General features: G+C 33.2%; 1 protein-coding gene across 2 annotated transcripts in view; it reads left to right on the forward strand.

Annotated features, from left to right (window-relative positions):
* The window catches only part of LOC140436947 (pickpocket protein 28-like), a 313241-nt gene that overhangs the window by 175405 nt on the left and 110228 nt on the right, over nucleotides 1–27608 (forward strand). The window contains exon 3 of one of the 2 annotated variants that reach the window (XM_072526128.1): nucleotides 23181–23423. The exons of the other annotated variant lie outside the window; for it this stretch is intronic. Coding sequence (XP_072382229.1) covers nucleotides 23181–23423 — 243 coding nt within the window. The remainder of the gene's footprint in view (nucleotides 1–23180; nucleotides 23424–27608) is intronic. 2 annotated transcript variants of the gene reach the window in all.

A 27608-nucleotide genomic window follows, 5' to 3' on the forward strand; every position in this document is an offset into this window, starting at 1 on the left:
TGGATTCTCGCATTGATAAACCTGGCAATGAACTTGCAGATCAGCATGGTAAAACAGCTTCAACAAATGCTACATCAATAACTCACATCCAAATTTACAAAGATTTAAAAACAGAAGAATACAGATTCATCAGAAGATTATGGCAAACCCACTGGAGCTACTTAAATACATCATTACGTGCAATACAGCCCTCATTGTATAAGCCATTATACACTGGCCCCACGGGACTATCTAGGCAAGGCATTACAATTATACGAAGAACCCGTATAGGCCATTCCAAACTAACACACAGCTTCCCGATGACATCAGATGTTCGACCTATCTGTCAAACATGCCAGTGCCAACTAACAGTGAAACAAACACATTCTTACCGAATGTCATCAATACAGTTCAGTAAGACGAGAGCTAAATCTCAAACTAGAGCTAGGCGACAGTCTCAGTGATCACAACTAGATAGACAGAGTTCTCCAGTTTTTTAGAAAAATAATATTGTATTATAAACTCCAAATTATTTTTATGGTCTATGCCCATCTCTCTGAAATCAGAGAGCGTATGGGCATAGACATTGACGTCCTGGAAACTATAGAATGCAAAAGGCTGAAATGGTATGGCCATGTAGAAAGGATGAATGATCAACGATGGCCAAAGAGAATGTTACAGTGGATCCCCACCAACCGCAGGAAAAAGGGAAGACCAAGAAGATCGTGGAGACAAGAAGTAAAAGATGCAATGGAAGATAGGGGTCTACAAGTAGATGACTGGAACGATCGCAAGCGTTGGAAACTAGGTTGCGAGAAACGGCGGCAGCTATAATAAACTCGTTATATATATATATATATATATATATATATATATATATATATATATATATATATATATATATATATATATATATATATATATATATATATATATATATATATATATATATATATATATATGTATACATATATATATATATATATATATTATATATATATATATATATATATATATATATATATATATAATACAACGGGAATTCACTCTATAACATATTGCGGTTACCATAACTCCTTAATAAAATCAAACAAATATGTCATTTATTTAGATATGTCAAAAAAATTTAAATTTTCATTCTTATAGTTGTAAGTATTAAAATATTCATTTTGTTTACATATAATCATTAATTATTCTAATAAATTTACAGTTTTCTCCTGAAGAAGTCACAAAATCGTGACGAAATATTGAGACTGAACAAATAGAGTTTTATTTCCTGACCGATTGCTGATACTATAAATCAATATATATATTTATATATATATATATATATATTTATATATATATATATATATATATATATATATATATATATATATAAATATATATATATATATATATATTATTATTTTTATATGGCATAACTTATTAATGTTACTATACCTCTTGTAATATTGTTTGTAATCGCCCCCGTGCGAGTGGCCATGATTGCCGAGGCCGTAAATGTAAATAAAAAAATCCTTATTTATACCACTAACATTACTTACACCAATAATTATTCTTTACTAAAAAGTAAATAAAATTAATCTAAAATAAGAACAAATGATTGTGATTATTTTTAATAAATGTTTTACTGGTTGACTGAATGATGTGCTTACTGTGAAGTCTGCATTGATATTAGTTTTCTTCATTTTAGGTGCTGGTGCTAAAAACTTTTTTCTTTTAGATCTGTATCTGGTGGCGTACGTATATTATTAATGTTGGGTTTTGGCTGATATTTTTTAAGCCTTTTGTGTCAGTTTTAATATCAATATTGTTGGTGGTAGTTTTTTGGTAATATATTTTATCGGACTCTCGTTTTACTAATTATGAAGATATTATAAAGTCTAGCAAACAAAAGATAAAATTAGTCATCCAAAGTCACGCGTCGTATCTGGTCAGAAATAGCCGAAATCACATGTCAATCATGAATTCTCGTAAATTTTGAATTCGACCATTGGCGCGTAAGAAAATAGGTTTCCTTGCTGGTCACTTTACATTGTAACAATAGAATATTATATTTCTGCTTATAATAATAAAAATAATACATTAAATCTGGTTTATAATATATATTCTTTTTATTTTAGAAAGATATTCAATTATTTAGTTTATTAATAGAAATAGTACTAGCAACCGCAGTGGCTTGTTTAGTCTGTACAGTCTGTCCCAAACCCTTCTTTCAGTGCGTCACTAATTTTGACGTCATATAGGATTTTAAGAATGTCGAGAATTATTGCGTGACATTTTAGTTAAATTTGACAGTTGCAGGATTGCAACTTCTCTTTTTCTAATTGAAAATAATTTAATAATTTTAATTTTAGTCTTTGTTCTTTCTCGATATATCTCGGCATATTTAAAATATTTTTATGACAATAAATACAAAATTAAATTTTCACTGTAAAATGTCAGATAATACTAACCTGGAATGACAATTATCATTTTTTCAGTTGACATTGTGAAAGTACTGTCACATGCGCATCATTGATTGGATATCTATTTAGCGTATTCTAAATTCCAACCAATTATACATCCGTAAGTAGAATTAGCTTTACGATAAATAATTTTCCAAGTTCTATGTATAATAACCACAGACTCACGTTTTTTTCTGTCACTTCTAGCTTAATGTGTTAGAGAGAATTCGATCAACTATGACGCACTGAAAGAAGGGTTTGGGACGAACTATATGTAGATATTGACTTGACTAAAAACATACCAAAACGAGTTTATTTGGAAGAAGTTGATCTAAGTCGATCTGAAGTATTCTCCCCGCAATTGATCCTGCGTATTCAGCAGTAAACAAAACGAAAGGCAATTATTAAGATTTGAAGATAAGAAGTTTATTTCTGAGAAAATTTAAATCCCTTTAGTGTCAAAATAACCTAGTTAGTTTAATTAATAAGGGAATTATTAAATGTCCTAACATTATTGTCAAAATGTATTTACACAGCAAAATAAAGACATAGATGAATTTTGACAGCTGAATCAGCAGCTAAATGAACGATTACTGCAACGAAGCAAATACTTTCATTTTACGAGCGTCAATAAAAACTGAAAATTCCACCAAAAGAAGAACTGGAATACAAATTAAACGCGTAACATGCATGGTATGAAACAGGAATGATAACCAAGCTCAACAAAATGAAAAAACTTGGTGTTGTAACGATGAGTCAAAGCCATCACCGTTAAACCAGCGTGCGCGCGAACCAACCCATGAAGTAGGAGTGTATCGACAGTAGAAAGGGCAAAACTAATTACACAGCTCCGCTATATAAACCGCAACATTTCCTCATAGAGCAGAATCGACAGGTGTTGACTGAAGGTTCTCTTCTTCCCTACCCCGGCTTGTGAACGTGTTGAGTTCACAAGTTGTTCCGTCTCCCATACCGCCGCTATCCGAAGAGCGTGTTGAGCTCTTCACTACCCGTACTCTGAAGCAGTCGTGTTGAGACTGTCGAGGAGTGTCCTATTAACCCGAATCACTTAAGGGACGTGTTGAGTTCCTTTCCTTCCTTTGTACCTATCGTCCGCTGTTATTAAATCGATACAACGTTACCGCAAAGTTTCACACTCGCTTGCAGATAAGACTAGTTCCATATGACAAGGTCAAGCTTAATTTGAATAAATAGGCCAGGTACTGAGAAGACTAAACCAAATTGTAAATATGTACATAAGATTTTTGTCAATTTAATTTAAGGAAGACAATAAAGTTTTATTTTTATTTTGAACTCTGTCTCTGACTGTCTAAAAGCTACCCGGATAGTGACTCCCATGAGAGGACATCACAAATATCCTGTTTAGTTCTTCTTGGTGATTGAATTCACCATGTCTTCTGATCATTGTTTGAATATCAATGATGTAGTCTTTTACACCTTCGTTGTTTCGTTGGAGTCGGTTCCGGATTTGAGCTTCCAGAGATTGCGTGAGAACGGAGGAAACGAAGAAATTGCGGAAATCTTGTTCGAAGTCTTTTAATTCGTTCCAATATTTATTATTGTTTCTGTACCATAGTAATGCTTTCCCGTTTAATGTTTCTGGTAGAGCTTGTAAAACGTGGGTGTCTTGTAGGCCGTAAGCTGTCTGGAGTTCTTTCAACCGTTCTATGAATTCTATTGGGTCTCTTGAACCGTCAAAGTGTAACCCCCATTTGCGTACTATTTCCATCTTTCTTTGTCTGTCTTCCATCTGGTTTTCTTCTATTTCCTCTGGGTTTTGGCCTTTTTGAGTTGGTGCCTTGATAATCGCAACTAATCTCGCTCTTAGCTCGCTGAAATTCCCTTCCGTCGGCTGTTCTCTGTTTGTTAATTCGGCTATAAGTTCGTCTTTCTTTAATAGGTACACCCAACTAACCTTCGACGTTTCCGGAGCGTCTGTCATTATTGAACTGTGAATCACCCTGTCTTTGATTAAAATTTGAAATATAGTACTGTCTTATGAAAATAAAATTCGGAATTCGGTCGGTATTATTGTTTAAAACGTATTTTTCTGCTCGGGCGCCATTTGTGATGTCCTCTCATGGGAGTCACTATCCGGGTAGCTTTTAGACAGTCAGAGACAGAGTTCAAAATAAAAATAAAACTTTATTGTCTTCCTTAAATTAAATTGACAAAAATCTTATGTACATATTTACAATTTGGTTTAGTCTTCTCAGTACCTGGCCTATTTATTCAAATTAAGCTTGACCTTGTCATATGGAACTAGTCTTATCGGCAAGCGAGTGTGTATCTGAAATTTTACGGTAACGTTGTATCGATTTAATAACAGCGGACGATAGGTACAAAGGAAGGAAAGGAACTCAACACGTCCCTTAAGTGATTCGGGTTAATAGGACACTCCTCGACAGTCTCAACACGACTGCTTCAGAGTACGGGTAGTGAAGAGCTCAACACGCTCTTCGGATAGCGGCGGTATGGGAGACGGAACAACTTGTGAACTCAACACGTTCACAAGCCGGGGTAGGGAAGAAGAGAACCTTCAGTCAACACCTGTCGATTCTGCTCTATGAGGAAATGTTGCGGTTTATATAGCGGAGCTGTGTAATTAGTTTTGCCCTTTCTACTGTCGATACACTCCTACTTCATGGGTTGGTTCGCGCGCACGCTGGTTTAACGGTGATGGCTTTGACTTGAAGAAATACCAAATTTTAAATTGTTTGATGTTCTGATTTCAAAAATATTTTTTTTAGTATTATTGCGTCTCTAAGTTTAGTAGAAATAAATTTTCATTATTGGTCCCCATAGAACTTGCTTCGATATGTAGGTGAGTTTTTCGTTTCAGCTGATCTTTTTGCATTTGTAATAAATCGTACCATCTTGTGAGATAACGATTCGGTACGTTGTATCGTCATGATCTATTGTTAATGAATCAGGCAGTTCAATACTATGAGGACTTTCATAGACATGTCTTCTGAACCCGAGAATATGACTATACTCAGGTAATGTAGCGATAATTTTGAGAAATGTAATTGGGGATACCAAATTAAGTCCGATATTTCGTAGATATTTTACTAAGAAATTACATGGTATATATATTTAAATGAACAATGCATTCCTCAGGTGTGATTAATCTTCTAGCCTCTACCGTTACATTTTGAATTTTTATATGACCGTAGTTTGTCTGAAGGTCATCAACAACTTTTTGTTCGCTAGATTTATACAAGTACGGTTATTGGATAATCTGGATGAAAATATTATATTCTTATGCCCAACGGAATTAAATAGTCTAGCAATTAAGTAATTTCCAAGAAACTGAATACAATCGCTTGAAATGGAATTGCATATTTGATTCTGCTGATGAATGCGTTAAGCTATAGTTAGAATTCAGTTACGGTACGAGTAGTGATGTAGGTGAGATATTGCTGTTAGGATGAATTTGAAAATAAAACTTATTGAAATTTTACATAAACGGTCAAAAATTAATTAACTATTTCTATACAGAATATAAAACTCATAGATTATTAATACACTTCTTACACACTTATACACTTCTTCACAAAATTACAATAAGATAAAGCACTAAAAAATTAATGTTTTCGAAAGCTATTAATGAGTCAAATTTATTCAACATTTATTAATGGCAAATTCCCAATAACATTAAACTTGTAAAGCTGTAACAAATAATATTAGTTTTTGTAAAAAGTAATTTCTAGTTTAAAGTTAGTTATTTAATATTTATTTTATTATGTTATTCACAATAATATTTTTTTAATAATATTGTAAATATTGTTCTGAAGCTATTTTCTTGTGGTATCTTAATACAATTTACTATTTTTGTTGGGAATTAGCTCCAATGTGACTTTACAATTAAATTTATTTGACGTTTTGATTTTCAGTTTAGAAATCGTTCTCAAAATACAAAACATTAATAAGTTAAACAACTTTTGTTTTTGTTGTTTGGGAAAATAATTTTTAATAATTTAATTTCATCTCAGTCATTCGTATTGACAATTCAGACATATATTACACATTTTAAAATAAAGTACCTACCTTAAAATGATACTGCCAATATTTTCGAGTTGCGTTCCTAGTGTAACAAAAATATGTTATTGTAACATAAATTGTTCTAGAGGAAGTCTGGGTGGCTCTATCCAGTGTAGCAAAAGTGTGAACTCTAAAATGCACCTTGATACACGAACGAACTAATATGGGGAATAACGGAAGATGGAAGGGATTAGATAGAAATAAATTATGTAAAAGAAATAAATATGAATTTTATGAAGTAAATATGAATTTTAAAATATAACAGAATTAAGTGTTGGCTAGCGACTATGCAGGAGAATGACCACTTGACACTCAAAGAAGGATTCGGCCAATTTGCATGCCCTACAGAGACCGTAAGATATAAGAACTAATGACAAGAAAACCACCAAGAAATAAACAGATGAAACATAAAAGTTGCTCTAGTGAATTCTTGGGCGCCAGGAAGTTAAATGTTTTCTTCCGAGATATCTTGTATTGCTGAAATAAGAAAGATAGGTACTAATTGAAATATTAAATTTTAACCACACCTTTAATAATTACCAAACTTAGGGACAAACTATTTTAAATGCTTATTCTAAACCACCACCTCTTATGTACAGTTAACTATAGCTATATTTACAGTAAAATCCCTGAATAATTATAAAACAATTTACCCCTGATATACCCCTTAAAAATTTCAAATTGTGACAAAAGTTAGATCCAATAATAATGTATAAATAATAAATATAATTATATACTACTCACTAATAGTTTAGTTTTCGTTTAAAAATTGTTTAGGGTTTTAAGTAAAAATTCTCAGGATATGTGTGCACACAATAACCTAACAATGAGAAATTCAAGGGAGAGTTATAACCTCATCCCTTGGTAAACAATAAATAATTAAATTAAATTACAACGATAAATGTTTTTTTTTTAGAAAAAATTGAAGATATTTATTATTAAGGATAGTTTTCTTTTATTAAAAATTGAACCAAAAGTTAAAACCTTGAAGAGGACATAAAAAAAATTATTTAAAGTAATTGAATGAAAAACAAAAATAAGTCAGTTCTTCCTGCCGGTTTCAGTAGGTTTCCCTCGAAGATGATCCCGTGGAGAACTGGACTCAGGTGGTAACAAGATACCAAACCTGTATTCCCTGGATCAGGTACTATTGGACAAATACGTCACTTTAAACTGCTTCTTAATATCCCATAAAAAAAAACTTGAAACTCCTTCCCCTTATCCTTATTAAGTATAACCCCAACTAAAAAATAATTCTTCCCCTGACTTGTAACTGGATTCTTGAGTAGGCTAAAAAAAACAGTTGTGTTACTCCATGTTTTTGTACATACAAAAGCTAAGGAAAAACACAAGGATTATCAATCTTGAAAGGCGATACAAAAAATGTCAGGAAGTGACCTTATTGAAATAAAAACCTTAATGGTTTTCGGTAAATAGTGACCTTCGAATGGTGTGACAATGTTTTATAATGTATGGATATATTAAATAGATAATTTTAACGGCAAACATGATCTTATATATTATAGAATAGGAAAAAAAAAGAAATATTAGCCGGTTTAACGGTATGAAATTGAAATAAATAATTGTTTGCTTTAATTCTTGAAAGGAAATAAAAATTTGAGATAGATATAGAATCTAATACTTATAATTTATTTAGGTATAAACTTTTCCTTAATGAAATAAGGTGAAATATAACATGTATCAAATATATGAAATACCTATCAAAGACGAAATTAAAATAGGTCTGAATTTTACTAACAATGGCGGATGATATAAAGGATTTTTCCTTATAATTTATTTGTAATGTTATCTTACCGGCTAGGGTGATCCAACTCAAAATATCCTCGTACAAAACAACAAAATAACTCAAATGGTTTCTTCTAAAATAACAGCTCTTCACATAAAATAAACTTAAACCAAATTCGGGAAAAAAAAAGTGGCACTTCCCCAGCCGCCTTGAACAAACGATGTTCACTCAACGAGATTCCAGCAACAAGTGATTTAACAAGCTGTCGGTTGAATGTATTTTCAGAATTTCACCGATGAGGGCGCAGTTTAATGCCAACATCAGAAAATAAAATTTACTGGGAGTTATTTAAATATTTAGTTTAAGAATATTTCAATATGAATTTAATTTAGAATTAAATTAAAAGATTCCAGTCACAAAAAGAAGGTAAACGATTATTTAAGTAACGGACTCGTTACATTCCCCTCTTACTTGGAGAAAAAAAAATTTTTAGTGAACCAACTAAACCAAATATGGTAGGTCCACATATACCCACATCCGGTAATATGTGCCTAACCTTAAAATTCATCAAATAAATTATTGGATCAAAATGTGGGACTAACGGCTTAAACAAAAGGACAGCCATAAAATCGATTCCATCCTGATGATCTGCCATCAGTACATTTGGGATCCAAAATAAAGACCAAAAATAAAAACTAGAAAAAACAACAAAATTAACTTATGCTGATACTCGATAACTATAGCAGGTAGCTACAACAAATTTATAAGAATATCTAGCATAAGAGCACTAAAAAGAGTTTAATGTGCCAGTAAACTCTAACAACCCTAGCAAAATAGTAAGAGTAAGGTAGAAGTAATAACAAAACAGAACATCAAGAACGAGTAGACCAATTTCTGAAGAAACTACAAATTTATAATTCGTTCTGATACTAATAAAAGAGAACAGGATAATTCCTAATTCAATATACCAAAATATAGATAAGTGCCTGAGGAAAGAAGTGAAAATAACTATAAATGGTCATTTGTTGCCAAAATATGGAATCACTATCCATAACTGTAATCTAAACATGCTAGCTGTAAAGGGAGCAATCCATGACTTGAATAAACTATTTTATAAGTAAGAATAATAAATCAGCTAAGGAACAATTCTTATATTAGACCAAAGTCTGAAAATATTAAGGATTAAAGCTAAATGTTCTAATCCTAAGACGTTCTACTGCCTAGATAACTGTACAACTTGTCATGAAAATGGTGAATTCCGAAATTCATTTGTACTAAAATTATGCATACTGATTATCTATATAAATTCCTAATGTCATAAAAAAAAACCATCCCCCATAGCAAATCCAGATACATGTTCTTATATAACTTGATCATGACCAATAAACGGAATCAAATCCATAAAAAAAATTACAACATTCTTTCCAACCTGGCAAAACAAGTAAGCAAAATGAGAACATAAATTATACACACATAAACATATAGCACAGTATAGTAGCATTACAATATTTAGTTCCATACCAATGCAACATCTAATATAAGTAAACACTCTAATGGCCTTAATAATTTTAACTAATTATAAACAGATACTAATCAAAGTATAAGCTGTAGATATATCAAATCTGGTGATTAATAACAAAAATCTAAGAAAATATCAAATCGTAACCAAACCGAGCAAAAACAATAACAATCAAAGGAATAAGTTAGCTTAATAGACATTAAGTTAATCTTCCTCTGAAGATGAAGATGTTGCCTCATCTGTTGTATTATCAGGGAGTAAATCCTTTATATGAAATTGACCAATTCGTCTATTCGTCGAATTGTCTTTTAATTCATATACTAAAGGAGAAATTACCCTAACGACAGTACAGGGAACATATTTCTGACAAAACTTAGCAGAAATGGCATCACCTTTATTTGATTTTACAAAATTCCGTTTCAAAACTCGATCGCCCACAAAAAATCGCAAATCTCGTTTCCTCAAATTATACTGATGCTGATTTCTACGGTAAGAAGCTTTCAGCTTCTTCCTAATGTCAGCGAATATTGGAGGTAAGTTTTGGAGATCTTCCATACGGTGAAGTTTCTCAGAAATTTGAGGAAGAGTTGTTGAATTTTCAGAAATTAAACCGAAATAATCACCTGACAATGGAACATGCCTACCAAAATTAACATAAGCTGGAGAGCACTGAGTGGTTTCATGAACAGAAGTTCGAATGGCTTAAGCAACTGAATGAATGTACTGATCCCAAGCTCTATGATCAGTGTACGTGTAAGATCGAAGAGCAGTAACAATGCTACGATTTACACGTTCAGTGTGGTTAGCTTGCGGATGATAAGCTGCATTGTAGAATATCTTTTGGACCTTATATTTACTTAAAAGATCTTTAAAGGCTTTAGAAATAAATTGTGGACCATTATCACATGATACTATTTGGGGAATACCAAATAGTAAGAACACTTGCTCCTCTAAGAACTTCAAAATAGCTGGAGTTGTAGCCTTACGAAGAGGGCAAACTAAAGGAAATTTGGTGAAGTAATCTACAACTACCAAACAATACGTATTACCTGAATAACTACGTGGATACGGTCCAATAAGGTCTAAAGAGATCATTTGCCAAGGAAAATTAATGTTCCTAAACGAACCCATTAATCCAACTTGAGGTAGGTTACTCGGCTTGCATGTTGCACAAACTCTACATCTAGAGATGTATTTCTTAACTGAGTTGCGCAGACCAGGCCAGTAATATAACTCAGCTATTTTACTAAATGTTTTATAAAAACCAAAGTGACCTGATGTCACATCATCATGAAAAGTTCTCAAGACTTCATCCCTATTTGCTGTTGGGACTACTATTTTCCAATCAGACATATTCGATAAAGACTCAACTGGACTGATTACATCTTTATACAGGATATTATTCTCTACCTTGAAATCAGGATATCTAGTAGGTTCGTGGGTGACATTATGAATCATCTTTCGATACCAATTATCTGGAGATAAAGTGGACAGATCTAAAAGATTGATATCGAATGTACGTGACAACGCATCTGCAACAACACCATTGGCTTTGCGATGAACAATATTATAATCAAAGACAGAAAGCCTACAAATCCAACGGGATAAACGTTGTGACGGATTTTTCATGGAATGTAACCATAATAAAGAACTATGATCTGTAATGATAGTAAACTTACGACCCTCAAGATAGTACCGAAAGGCATCAAGACCATGGATAATTGCAAGAAGTTCTCTCTCTGTGGTGGAATAATTTTTCTGTGCTTTATTGAGCTTTTTGCTGGTATAAGCTATTGGATGTTCCGAACCATCCTTCATTTGAAACAGTACACCACCTGAAGCAGTGTTGGAACAATCTGTCATGAGATAGAAATGCTCTTTAAAATTCGGAGGTGTCATGACAGGTGTACTAGTAAGAGCTTCTTTTATACGCCGGAAAGCATCATCGGCTTCTGAAGTCCATGTAATAGTTTGGCCTTTTTTCCTATTTTTAAGGAGATCTGTAAGTGGAGACAACAAAGTAGAATAAGACGGCACAAACCGACGATAATATCCACACATGCCTAATATCCTACGGACTTGAGTAGTAGTCTTAGGTATAGGAAAATCCTTGATAGCAGTAACTTTATCAGGATCAGTCCTTAAACCTTTACTGTCGACTACATATCCTAAAAATTTAAGACTAGGACGACAAAACTGACATTTATCTAAATTAATAGTTAAATTAGCCTCTTTGAGACGTAAAAACAACTTATCCAAAATTTCCATATGAAGAGAAAAATCAGGAGTGACAACCAAAATGTCATCCAAATAATAAAAAACATAGGGCTCTAACTGAGGACCAATGACTAAGTCCATCAGACGACACATTGTCTGAGGAGCTGAAATAAGACCAAAAGGCATAGTGACAAACTGAAATAATCCTTTCCCACTAACTGCAAAAGCTGTATACTTTTTACTTTCCTCACTCAAAGGAATCTGTAAAAAAGCTTTAGATAAATCGATAGAAGAAATATACCTAGCATTCTGGAGTTTACTTAGAATGACGTCTATTCGGGAAATAGGATAAGCATCCCGATTTGTAGTAATATTATTCAACTTTCGACCATCGAAGCAAACTCTAAAAGATCCATCTTTTTTCTTGGTTAACCACAAAGGACTACAGTAAGAAGACGTGGAAGGTTCAATAATCTTCAACTCTAACATGGAATCAATTTCCTTTTCCAAGTCAACTTGCCAAGCCTGAGGAATAGGGTACTGATATTGTCTAAAAGGTGTGGTATCTCCCACTTCGATAGTGTGAGATATTAAGGATGTACGACCTAATTTGTCTTTTGACGAAAGGGTTGTAAATTTAGAGATCATATTCTCTAATTGACTTTGTTCTGAAGTAGATAAACTAGTAAAATCCTGAATAGCACTAAGTAAGGACAGATTAAATTGAGAAATAGAAAAGGAAAAATTAGAACAATTTAGTGTGCTATTAAAAGCATTTAAGAAGTCCATACCTAAAATTATAGAATTCTGAACTGAAGGAATAATATAGAATGTAATTTGTTTACATAAATCTGCTACTGTGACTTCAGTTTCAAATTTGCCTGTAATAGACTGAACTGTACCATCTGCAGTAGACACTTGCAGAGAAGAAATGGGCATAATAGAAATCTCAGCATTTTTCAGTAAAGCTAATGAATGCGAACCTATCACAGAAATGTTCGAGCCACTATCTAAAAGAGCTAAACAAGATTGTAATAAAATCTTAATAGGAAGATAAGGTCTATTATCATTATGTTTTCTCACTAATAACGAATTCAAATCAAAAGAATTATTATCTGATTGATCAAAAATTTTAAATGGTACTAAACTAAACTTATTATCTCTACCTACACAATCAGAGGATGCAATAGGCAAACAAGAAGAATCAGAAATAAAAGAATCCTCCTGAATTGTGGTAGACTCTGGTATAGATACTGGAACTACTACACTGCTACTATTATGTTTATTACTAAAATTTGGGAAGATATTTGGGGAAGATAATCTATGCGAATCAAATGTATTATATTGAGAAGTTACTTCTTGGATTGATTTTGTGGTGTGTTGGTACATATATATTCATACTTTTTTTGGAAACTTTAGATTATTCTTCGATTGACTTTGTGGTGTGTTAGTACATTATTTCTTTTGTCTATCCTATCTAGTCATCTATTTTTTTTGTTTTCATAATGTCTGCATTTAAGGTAGAACATTTGTTAGTGAAGGAATTGGATTATGAGTTAAGGATTAGGGACATCAATATTGATGAGTATACAGTGGACAACAGATTTATAAAGTAGCATATCCAAAGATAATCAATCAGGCAAATAATGACCCAATTCACACTATACTAGGACGACTTTATTGTAAGATAATTCACTTCATCACATAAAATCAACGTTAACCCTCCGTCGGTTGCATGTGTAACAAAATGATACAAGCTCGCCAATTTTCAATGCTATTATTGAACCCTAAAGTAAGGAGAATGTAGTACCTTGCTAGGCCGGTTTAGTCTACCGCTCAGTCGTAACGTCCTAGTGATTGAGTGTGTTTACATATAAGCGTATTGTATCATATAGATACATTGCGACATAACGTGTAAGTGTTGTTTTACTTTGGTTGTATTTTAGGCTATTTTCGACCTACTTATTATAGGTGAGTGTTATTTTATATTTTTATTTTCAGTATAATAACTGCAAAGCGGATTTACAACCTAAATAATCCGAATAATGTAGAATGTCTTCGAAAATTTATGTTAAAAGGGGACGAAAATAAAGATGCCCCAACCTAGTGGAAGATTTCGAGGATAAACCGGACACAGATGCGGAAGATCAGCCAACGGATGAAAGAGTTGGTGACTCTGATACTGAAGAGAGTGGGGTAGAGAAAAAACCAGAAAGACAATAATTTATTTTACTTTGGAAAAGATAAAACCACTAAATGGATGAAAACACTGCACGAAAAGAAGCGACGCACTGAGCCACATAAGCTGGTTACACGTCTCTCAGGAGTAATACATGACGCACGACGAGCTAAGTTACATATGAAATATTGGAGTCAGATATTTTCTAATAAAATGCTACAAACAATAGTCAAGTTCATATAAAAGGCCTTCATGGGTCTTTTATATCTAGCAGGAACTTATGCACGCCAACAAAATGATGTTAGAGAATAAGGTTCAAGTTTCTTATGAGAAGCCTGCGTTTCGATGACCGCATCACAAGACCCAAAAGGAAAGCTGTTGACAACATTGCGCAGATTCGTGAACTGTTCGACGATTTTGTTCATAATTGTAAACATAGCTATTTACTAGGACAGTGTGTGGCTATTGACGAAAAACTGAAGGCTTTTAGGGGACGTTGCAGGTTCAAACAATATATCTCTTCAAAGCCATCCAAAAACGGAGTAAAAATTTATGGTATGTGTGATGCAGTTACTTTTTATAGTTATAGCCTGGAAATTTATGCTAAAAAGCAACCCCAGGTACTCTATGAACGAAGTAATAAACCATCTGATGTCGTTAGAAGATTGGCACAACCTATTTATAAAAGGGGGTGTAATATAACGGCAGATAATTGGTTTACAGATGTGCAACTTGTTACCGAATTAAAAAGTAATAGACTGTCGTATGTTGGCACAACAAAAAAATAAAAGGGAACTGCCAATAGATCTGCTAAATGTAAAAGGGCGACCATCACAGTCAACTATGTTTGGTTTTGGAGAACAATCCACTATTGTTTCCTACGTACCAAAAAAGAATCAAAATGTTCTTGTTATATCTTCTAAGTATTACGATAATTCCATAGATCAGACGTCAGGATAAGCTACGAAATCAGACATTATCACATATTATAATAAAACCGTCAGGTGTCGACGTTGTCGATAAGCTTTACGCTTCCTACAACGCTGCAGAAACACACATCGTTGGCCCATGGTCATCTTTTTTCCATGCTGAACGTTGAAGGCATTAATGCCCAAGTGATTAAAATAATCGGAAATGGACAGGAGAATATACGGCGTCGCCTTTTTCTTCGTAAACTAGGCCATGAGTTAGCCTTACCACAATTACAAAAAGAAGTCTTAGAAGAAGCTGGACTGGTGGCTGCAAAAGATGTAGATTACACAAAGCGTTGTGGCTGCGCTTTATGGTACAAATCAAAAAGGACCAAGTTGACCATAACCGTTTGCAATTATTGTAAACGATATATTTGTGGCGAGCATACAACCCCAGTGTACACATCATGTCACTCAAGGTTACAAGAACAAGAAGACTCAGGTGACACATAAGTGACAGATCGCCACCGCAATGAACTGAAATAATGATTTTTTTGGTTTGAAATGATTATAAGAAAATAATATATTTTATGTTTGCGTCATATAGGAAGGCAACATTTTTTTTTACCAATTTATAAGGTAAGAAATAAAATCATTTTATACGAGTACTTAGGTTATATTTCTACGTAAGTTACCGTTTTTTGATAATTTTCTTCTTCTAATGGTGCTACAACCCTTTGTGAGTCTTGGCCTGATTAACAATGTTCTTCCATTCTGCCCTGTCGGATACTTTCCTTCGCCACTGCCTGATGTTCATGGTTTTAAGATCCCTCTCTACGTCGTCTATCCATCTTTTACGGGGCCTTCCTCTTGTTCTGTTTCCTTGGGGCTTCCATCTCTGAACTACTTTTACAGCTCGATTATCTGGCATTTTTTCTAGGTGACCAAGCCAGTTTAGACTTTGTGATTTTACAAATCTGACAATATCTGCGCTCTGCATTAGTTCATCCAGCTCGTAATTCATTTTAATTCTCCACGAACTATCGCTGTATTGGGTTGGTCCAAATATCTTCCTTAGTATTTTGCGCTCAAATATTCTCAGTTGATTTTCATCAGTGGTTGAGAGGGTCCACGTTTCACATCCATATGTGACCACTGGTCTAATTACTGTTTTGTAGATTCTCAGCTTAGACTCACGATTCAGTAACTTACTTTTCATTAAGTCTTTGTATGCATAAAAGCACTTATTACCGCTAAGAATCCGTACTTGTATTTCTTGACTGATGTTGTTGTTGTCATTTATTATTAAGCCTAGGTAGGGAAAAGTGGAGGCATATATATAGGTATGGTTGTCTACCTTCAGATTCTCATGTTCATTCGATTTTGTGCACTCCATATATTTTGTTTTGCTTTCATTTATATATAGACCAAACGTAGCAGCTTCTCGTTTCAGTTCTATAACTTTTTCGCTTAATACGTTTTTGTTGCGGCTTATTATGGCAACATCATCCGCATATGCGCATATTTGCATAGATCTTGTATTAATACAGCCGTTTATATCCAGTTTTCTAACAACAGCTTCTAAAGTTAGATTAAAAAGTGTTGTTGATAAGGCATCCCCTTGTCTAACTCCATTTTCAATATCAAAGGCCTGCGTCATATCTCCATCTATTTTTACCATAGCTTTGGAACCCTCCAGAGTCATTCGTATAAGTTTAACCAACTTATTGGGTATCCCTAACATAGATAGTTGCTTTAACGCCTGTTTGAAATCGATATACAAGTTTAAATAGGTATGTTATATTCAACACATTTTTCATGTATACCTCTTAACATATGTATTTGGTCTATAGTTGACCTCTTTGGTCTGAAACCACATTGGTATTCACCAATAATCTCCTCTGAAAACGATTCCAGGCAGCTATATATAATTCCTGATAATATCTTGTAGATGACATTTAAAACTGTTATGCCCCTATAATTTTTGCAGAGTCGTTTGTCTCCCCCTTTGTACATAGAAAGTATGATTCCCACTTTCCAATCTTCTGGGATGACTTCTAGTATACGCCTCCATAGCGCATGTCCACCATTCTTTATCAGTTCTGCAGTTATTCCATCTGTGCCAGGTGCTTTGTTATTTTTTAGATGTTTTATGACGTTTATCGTTTCTTCCAATGTTGGTTGCTCAACTAGTTGTTCTGCTGTGTGGTGAATTATCTCTTCATCTTCGTTTTGTTCTTTTTCTGGGTTTAACAGCTCTTGAAAATGCTCCTTCCACCTTTTCATTATTTCCTCTTTCTCGCTGATAATTGCCCCATTTTTGTCCTTGCAAACTGTTGATCTTGTTATGTATCCTTGGGTGCATTGCTTGATTTCCTTGTAAAATTTTCTAGCCTCTCTTCTGTTATTATAATCTGTAATTTGTTGTATTTTTCTATTCAACATTTCTCTCTTTTTCCTTCTGCATATTTTCTTTGCATCTTTTCTGAGTTCTTCATATGCCTTTCTATTCGATCGGGAATCCCTTTGTAGACATTTCTGTCTAGCTATATTTTTGCTATTGATTACTTGTTGGCAATCTTGGTCAAACCATTCCTCATTTCTTTGGCTTGACGTTTCACCTAATGTTTCCTTTGCCATATTTGTAATTGTCGTTTTGATGATATTCAATTCTTCTTCAATGTTGTTTTGTTCTCCTCTTTCATTTAATATTACTTTTATTTTCTGCTGGTACTCATTCTTCTTTTTAGGATTTTTAAACATATATGTATTCCATTTTCTTTGTTTGGCGCCTTTCTCTTTTCTTACCATTGATATTCTTTGTCTTATCTTCGATATAACCAAGAAATGGTCCGAATCGAAATTTGCGCCTCTATATGTTCTAACATCTGTTACGAGGGTTGCCCACCGCTTAGATATTAATATGTGATCAATTTGATTAAATTTATTAGTACCAGGTATCATCTAGGTTCCTTTATGAATATTTTTATGAGGAAAACACGTACTTACAACTCTTAGTTTGTTTGCCATTGCCAACTGTGCCACTCTCATACCATTGTTGCTGGTAATATCATGTAAACTATGCTTACCAAAGCCAAAGTTTTTGGATAATATATAAATGTTTTAAATCCTACTAAAAGAATAAACTATAAAAATAATAAAAAAACACAACTAATACACCGCATATATCTGACTGCGTGTTAGTAAATTTTATTATAACGTATCAAAAAGATACATTGCGACCGTTGCTGTCAATAGCTTTTTAACCGTAAGTCATGTTTTAGGATTTACATAAAAAAAATATTTTTTTTTGTTATCCCAATGTATTTACACAAACAAAACAGGAGGAATATAATGAACTATTGGATGTAATCTGCAACTACGCTTGATCCAAAAACTATTGCTGTTACTATAATTTTAAGTGAAAGTTGGATGTATCATCTTGTTATATCGAGACAGCTTTTATACAAGACTAAGTTGCGACCGACGGAAGGTTAACTTAAGAATATCTCTAAAAAAAATCATAGCATGTGATTTGTTTTTAAAAAGACAACCACATGCAATGATTATAAAATTCTACTGATCCCATAGTAAATTATGAGGATAAAAAACAGGAAAAAAAACAGAAAAAACCTCATGATACTATCCCCGCATGGCAAGTATTTCGTTTTACATTTATTTTTACTCTCAATATTAACACCGAACTCTGATTTTATAGATATTTTATTTTAAGATATAAGTGTTCTATTCTCGATATGTTATTGACTTACTTAGTCAATAACATTTTAGTATTTTCTTTCTTTATCTCTTTTAATATCGGTATCCAGAAACTACTGCACTCTGATGAGGATTTTGCGACGCAATTGGATTCTTATAATATAATTAGAGCCGCTTCTTTGATTTTTCTCTTTTTATCTTGTGTGTCTTTCAGGATATACTTGAATCTTTTTACTAAATTATGTGCTCATTTTCCCATGCGCGTTTATATATTTGGGATCTATCAAATTCTCTATTTTTACTATAAGATTGATGTTCACTTATTATAACATTTAATGGTCTTGATGTTTCATTGTTCATGAAAATAAGAATATCGATTTCTTACAGCTTCTTAGTGATTATTTCCCTCTTCCAGCACAGCTTTGTCGTCCGCAAATGTTGCGATTGTTTCATTTCTGAGTTTGTTCAAAGATATCGCTGGTGTATAACAAAAACACACTTCTCTGTGGCACTCCTGCCTTGATTGGCTTTAACTCTGTGTAGGTCTTCTCCTGCTTTATTATGAAGTGTTTTTCAGTTAAGTGCGACTCTAATATTTGTGACCACTGACTCGATAGGGCTCTATTAATTTATGGATTAGGCCTTCATTCCATACCTTTTCGAAGGCATGGGCCACATTCAGGAAAATAGTTTGTCACGAAAAAACCGACAAAGTTGATATTAAAAAGCTTCTCGTTCACAATACATACGAAGACCACCTTGTTCCCGTCAGGGAGCTTCATTGGGCGTGGGTAAGGATATAGATAGTAGAAAAGTATAGATCAAAAAGAGATAGATAAACGATAGATAATAAATAGATAGCAAAGTAGCACAATCCAACAGAGATGCAAAAGAAGTTTTCACCTTATTCGAAAACGGAGCCAAGGAAGTTGGTTTGAAGGTCAACGAGGACAAGACCGAGTACATGGTGGTTACGAAAAATCCAAGACCAAGGGTTAAACAAAACGTGACAATCAATGAATACAACTTTGAAGTCGTCAAAGAATTCAAGTACCTGGGAGCGATCATAACATCTGAAAATAAATATGAAAAGGAAGTGGCAGCCAGGATCATTGCAGGAAACGGGGCCTATTACCCATTAATAACCGTCCTTAAATCAAAAATACTCTCAATACCAGCAAAAATAAGAGTGAAACAAGACAATAATCCGTCCCACAATAACGTATGGAAGCAAGGCATGGACTCTGAACCAGCGGGAAACGACAAAATTACTGGTACTGGAAAAAAAGATACGGCGGGCTATCTATGGGCCTTGCAGAGAAGAGACAACAGGAGAATGGAGAAGAAGACACAATGATGAACTCTAGACAGTATATGGAGAAAAAACATAGTACGCTATATTAAAGCAAACCGAATAAGATGGGTGGGCCGCGTACTAAGATCGAGTGACGAAAGACTCCTGAACGCCACATTCTGGGAAAGACGGAAAGAGATGGAAGGACGCAGTAGCCAGTGATCTATGCAAAATGGGAATACGGCAATGAAAAATAGCTCCTCAGGACCGACAACAATGGGGGGAAATCGTAAACGCGGCCAAGACTCACATAGACTTGTAGAGCCAAATGATGATGACGATAATGATGAAAGTATCACAGTTTAACAAACAAAAACAAGAAACACTAAATAGAGCTAAACTGTAAAACAAAATGGGTGCCAATAAGTTTTAACCTGAAACTCATAAAGGAACTCTAAATTAAATGTAACAAACCAGCATTTTTCTCAAAAACAGAAAAACATACATCAGAAAACATATCAGCAAATTATCAACAAAAATTGACATATTCAACCACAAGCTGTGAGAAAAGGTTATATATTCAATAAAATAAAAATATGTGTATATCGTGTTTAACCAAAAATAAATTAATACATCACATTAAAAAAATTATGTTTGTTAAACTTTTAAATTTAAACAAACATGAATTGTAAAAAAATTGTTAATACTCAGATATTTTTTTAATAAATACATATTAATAAATACTCAGACAATTTTTTAATAAATACATATTAATAAAAAACAGATAATGACGTATATATTGTCATTAATAATCTTGTACTAAACAGATTAAAGTTATTTATATAATTTAAATAATAAACTCTTTACCAAAACTTTAACATCTCAACAAAAAATTATAATCAAATGGATATTTGACTGCAATCTAAACGAATTTCATTGAAAATTGTTTTGTTTTACTCTAAAATTATGTTTACAAAAAAAATAGGAATTTCCATTATTCGTATACTTAAAAAATATTAACTAATCATTTATAAAAATATAAATTCTTCAATTAAATCGGTAAAATAAAATAGATAAACCTCACACAAAAACAATAAAAAAGTCTCTCTGTCACTTATATTCTGACAAAGTCACTGGCCTCTGAAGGGAACAAAAAGCGAACACAAGTGTTCGGTTGTTCTCTGACATGTGTTCGATTCTATAAAGAGATGCCCTCTTGATGTAGCAAAACGATATGTTTGCCTCTTCTGCAAAAAATTGATAAAGGCGCTCAACATTGACAAAAGAGGTTTGTCTGTGAATGCTAGCGGCACAAAAGAATTGCTAGTCCGACTTACAAAATATTGTGAGTTTTCAATCGTAACTAAACTATAAAATTTATTAATGGAATACTATAGCCCCAAACATAATTTATTACTAAAAGGGTCTTTTAAGTTTAAGGGTATTTTAAATACTCATAGGTAGTCGCAGCGATAAAAATGCACGTCTTAACATATTGACACAAATAATAACTGGTAACAGAGGACTAAAATCGGATTGTGGATTTTTATAAATGAGGCCTAAGCTAATTGTCCAATATTAAATCTTTAGAATTCATATCCGAAATTGGACAGTATAATTTTATCACCCAGTAGACCGAATGAATCTATTTGTTATTAAATACACACACGTAGTTAATTAGGTTACATACACATTTGGTCAATTATCAATAATATAATTTGGACATCAGTCAAAAGTGCTGACAAAGTTAAACTATTTACATAAATTAAATACACATGTCACGCGAGGTCCGCGAAAATATTGACACAATTAAAATTTATATAAAACTAAGATCTCTTGCCTAGAGAGGCATTCAATCAATATTCACTCAACGAACTTGATAGTCTTCAACGATCAGCTTCATCAGTCTCTACTCAAAGTAATCCCGGGTCTACACCCATAGTGTACGTCTCTACAATAAACTCTGCTACTATTATTTGGTGTTTCCATTACAACTGAACGAACATCTTCACTGAGCCAACGAAGGGGATTTGTAAACTAATTAATTTTTGGGGAGGGGATGTGTAGTTTGGTTAAAAATATTTGTTCCTATGAGAAAATAGTTACGCTTTAACTAAAAAGAAATTTTAAAAGGGATTATGCATAATTAATACTTGAATGAAGTGGATTAAAAGAAAACGTATTTGTTAATGGAATACTATAGCCCCAAACATAATTTATTACTAAAAGGGTCTTTTAAGTTTAAGGGTATTTTAAATACTCATAGGTAGTCGCAGCGATAAAAATTAATAATCTCAAGATATAGTTAACTAAAAATGCAGGCACGTAATAAAAAAATTTAGCATGATACAAATTGAACAGATTTTGTTTCCCTCTAGCGCCTTTTCAATGATGTGCTGAAAAAAAAGATTTTTTATGACAAATTAAACGAAGAATTCAAAAATAACTTTTACTATGAAATATCTCAGCGGCATACTATTTATTTCTTTAAAAAATAGAGATTATTACTTGTATGCGCTTAAATGATATACATGAAATTTTTTATTTAATTTAACACCCCGTATCTCGGAAACTAAGCATTTGCCGATATACGTTTATATATCAAACTATCACTATTTTTATGCAGAATCACTCCCCGGAGTTTGTTGTAGTTATTTACTAACACCCTATATATTATACAACTATGTATTACTCAAGTGGACAAAAAACCGTCACTTTGAATCTCTAACTGTAATTTCTAAGTCTTGGGGGCAATAAAAACGTTTAATCAGCATGAGCAAAACTACCTTTCTGCAAAGTTTCAACCAATTTAACTGAAACCACTTATACATAAGAAAAGTGCTGGGGTCCTTTTAACAGATGTTTCGTTAACTTAAAACTGAATGCTTAATAAAGTTATAATAATAATTGGATTGGGATATCGACCCAATATAAATATAGAAGAATATATGATTAGGAGAAGGAGGAGTATGGAATACAAAATAATTTTCTGTAAAACTGTATTTCTAGCTTGTATTGCTTATGTAAAATGTTATGATAGGAGCATTATTTTTATCATTTAAATAAATTTATTTTGTCTATACTTGCTATATTTTGTTTCAGACTACTGTGGATTACCCTTATTGCCATTGCAATAGCTCTATCTATTTACTTCATTATGGAACAATACTACAAATATGATGAGAATCCATTTATAGTCAGCTTTGCAACGAGGGAGAGGCCCATATATACCATACCATTTCCAGCTATAACGATTTGCCCGTTCACAAAAGCAGACAAAAGTATATTTAACTACACAGATGTTGTTCATAGACTTTGGGACAAGAAAACAGTTTCTCAGTTTGAGTAAGTTTATTTAATGCCATATTGTTGGCGTATTTAATTTCTTGTTTTAAAAATAGATATATCATATTACATGATCTACCAAATCACTTAAATGGCGTTTGTTTAATATTAAGGGGAAACGTCAACCGGTCTGAGAATATTTTCATCCCAAGAGCGAAATAAGAGTGGAGAGTGACCAATCATATTTGAAATAGAAGAAGAGTTAATAACTACCAACACATTTTTTAAATTACCAAAAAGAAGGTTATATACATAACTATCAACCGGAGAACATTATACCCAAAACGCGTGTTTAGCTTAAACTCAAGAGAATCCACCAACAGAAATCTATAAAGTTTAATTTATAACAATTAAGGGATAACATTAAACGAGAAGTTCAGGAACATTTTCTGAAAAACAACATGTTTCCATCAGAAAGAACTTAACGTATAATCAGAAATAAATACGTATGATTGACAAAATATTGAAGTCGTTAATGTTAAATATAAAGGTACACTCCATTCAAAATATATATATATATATATATATATATATATATATATATATATATATATATATATATATCTATATATATATATATATATATATATATATATATATATATATATATATATATATATATATATATATATATATATATATAGACATTGTAAAGACTACGACCGTCAATTTATATTTCTAAAGTATTCAACTAGTGAATTCAGAGGTTTAATCGGTCATTCAGGTTGGCAAATAAAAAAAGAAGTCAACTACTTCATAAGTTTATTGAAGACGTTTCGCTTTATATTTCTAAAGCTTCATCAGTTCTCTAAAATATAACAAATGACATTGAGTTTATAAGAAATACAGATATAGTTCATAACTTACAACTCAATATGTAGTATGTTATCGATGTTATCATATCTACTGTACACTTTACTCCTTATTTAAAACTAACTTAACCAAAAAAGAAAAAACAAAAAACAAAAACAAAAAACACACAAACTTTGCAGAAAATAATGTTCATATTCGTAGATATGAATATTTAAAAAATTTTAAACGAACATTTGGCTTCATTTAGATGGTTCTCCACTGAAGACCAACAAAGTTCTGATTTATTGCAATCTAAGCAAACATCTTGACGCCATACCGAAAATTTTTTTAAGGGCCATGTGTCACCAAATTCCAAGGTTTGAGACAATTATGAACTTCTACAGGGGACATTGCATAATTAGTTGGACAGGTGGAATTTATATGGCGGAAATATTTGATATATTATTTTTAATTTATGTTTTAATGAAACTTGGAAATAGGGGATAATTTTGTTATTATTTTGAACAAAAAATATGCCAACTTTAAACTGAAGAATAATTGGTATCATTTATTTCGTAAGATGAGAGAGTGGTAAACCTGGCTCAAATTGTCGATGTCGGTTCTTTTGTTTATTGCCGATGAGTTCTTGAGGATCTCACACATTTCAATAAAGGAGCGTTTCTGATGGTTGTTTTGTTTCGCCAGTATTTTGGTATTTGTGAAATCAATGTGATGTTTAGTGGAAATGGCGTGTTGAGCAAGGGCACAAGAGGGTTTGGAAAGTCTGATGTCGCTTTTGTGTGAAGTTATACGCCCTAGAAGAGATCGACTAGTCTGGCCAATGTAGCAGGAGTTGCATTCTGAACAAGGTATCTGATAGACAACATTAGTGTGCTCTAACGAGCTTAGTGGAGTTTTAGACTTGGAGAATAACTTTCCAATGGTTTTAGTATTTTTTAGGGATATTTTGACGGGTAAGTTTTTGAATAGTTAAGTAAGCTTGTTCGTAATTTGTGGGAAATAGGGAAGAGAAGCATATTTTGTGGCTGGTTTTGGGGTTAACGGGGAAATGTTTGTCTGTATGCTATTGGATATGGAGGCTAGTATTGCACCGTTGGGTGCTTCCGAAATAGAATGACCATAGCTTTTAGAGAAAAGATATCTGTTGATGATGGATATGGGGTAAGAGTTATCAATGAGAATGGATTTGAGTAAATCCAAGGATTCCCTCTTGTACCGCGTATGGGTCAACGTATGTACTCTAAAGCTAAGAGCTTGTACAAGGTTATGTTTGTATCTTATTGGGTGTGTAGAGTGGTAATTTAAGAACCGGTTGCTCTCCATGTCTTTCCTGTACCACGTAGTGCCCAATGTGTTACTATGTGTGCGTATGATTCGCATATCCAAAAACGGTATGCTGTTATCAACCTCCAATTCACAAGTAAATTGCAGGTGAGGATCAACGCTATTGAAGACTGATAAGGTGCTTAAAATCTTATCAGGTGGTGTTGCTAGGATCAAGTCGTCGACATAACGCTTTACAAAGGGAACCTGGAAATCTAACTTACTGATACTCTCATTGATAAGGTCATCGAGTACGAAATTAACTAGAATGGGGGAAATGGACGATCCCATTAGAGTTCCAAAGATTTGGCGATAATATTTGTCATTAAATATTAGATAATTGGTGTCAAACGTCAGTTTTAATAATTCCGAGAATATTTCCCATGATACTGGACTGTGTGGTTGGATTTCATTCCAATGGTTCCGGAGTGACGTGACGACGCTGGAGAGTGGGAGGTTAGAAAACAGTGATACTACGTCGAAGCTTACTAAGACATATTCTCTTGGTAACTGATAATTATTGATGAATTCACTGAACTGGAAAGAGTCTACTATGTTAAAATCGTTCTTATAGTTGTATGCTTGTGAAAGAATGTCCGTTAGGAAATGGGCTACATTAATGTTAGGAGCGTTTATTGACGATAGTATAGGACGCATACTCAGTTGGGGCTTATGGATTTTAGGAAGACAATAGAACCTGGGGGCGTTGCCATTATAGTTATGGAGGGATTTGGCTAGTTTATCATCGATGATTTTTTTATTTTTTAGTTCAGTGATGAATTTATTTATTTTATTTGTGTAAGTTGAGGTGGGATTGCGGAGAAGTGGCTGATAATATTTATTATCATCTAGAAGTTGTTGGCTCAGGTTTAAGTACTGCTCTCTCATCATTAGTACTGTTGCATTGACTTTGTCACTGGTTAATACCATCAGGTCAGGGTGTTCTTTAAGGAATGTGAACGTTTGTCTATAGACATCATCTATATCCGAGCTGGCATAGGGAGGTTTATGTGAAAAGTTGGTGAGAATATTATTAGCAGATGATCTTAATTCGAGGAGTTCATTGGCTTCCGAATGTGAAAGTATGTTTTCTATGTCAGCTACGAAATTACATACGGAATAATCGTTAAGCGAGGGTTGTAATCCGAACTGAGGTCCGAGAGATAGAAGTTTTAAGATATTTCTAGGGATTTGGATGTTTGTGAGATTTTTAATCCATTTATCGTGAAATGGTAGACGACTGAAAGGAGTGGACCCTAGATTATTTAATTTTGTTTGGAGGTGAGATAAAGAATTGTTTAGAAAGAACGTATATTTTTTGAGAAGCGAAGTTTCATATTGATCCAAAATGTTGGAAGGTAGGAGAGGTTCAAGTTGGACGAATATGTTTGACATTTGTCGATGAATGAATGCTATATCGGAATGTACCGAGGAAATGTGGAAGTTCAATAATCGTGCTCTTACCTGTGTGTTGATGGCATCCGCTCTTCTTTTTAATTTGTTCGATAATGTTCCCATGGTGGACTGCATCAGGTGGTCGGTGCGATCATTTAAGACCCTTGGGTATCTCTTCGTCTTTCTGCATTGAATCAGGAAGGTCTTTTTTGCTTCAGTTCTCGCCAGTTTTTCATTAAGTTTGCTCCATCTCTTGAGTAGTAAGGTACAGTTTAAGCCATATTTTCGTTTGATGGTCACGAAAAAACCCTCTGTATAAGTAGACATTGTAAAGACTACGACCGTTAAAGATTACATTAAAGATTCCTTTGAGATGATAAATAAATATAATGGTTACATACTACCATCAAATTATGTCCTCGTTAGCCTTGACGTTGTATCCTTATTCAGCAACGTTCATCTAGGAATATGTTTGACATCAATAGAGATCAACTGGGACCGTATTAGAGGTTGTTGTTCCATGTCTTATGACAGATTCATCAGCATCGTCGAATTTCTCTTTAACAACACTTACTTCTAATTTAATGGTAAATTCTATCAACAAACTTTCGGTACCCCTATGGGAGCAAAGATTTCTCCTATAATTGCAACTTA

Source organism: Diabrotica undecimpunctata, chromosome 3, assembly GCF_040954645.1.
Source record: "Diabrotica undecimpunctata isolate CICGRU chromosome 3, icDiaUnde3, whole genome shotgun sequence".
In the NCBI taxonomy this organism is placed as follows: domain Eukaryota; kingdom Metazoa; phylum Arthropoda; class Insecta; order Coleoptera; family Chrysomelidae; genus Diabrotica; species Diabrotica undecimpunctata.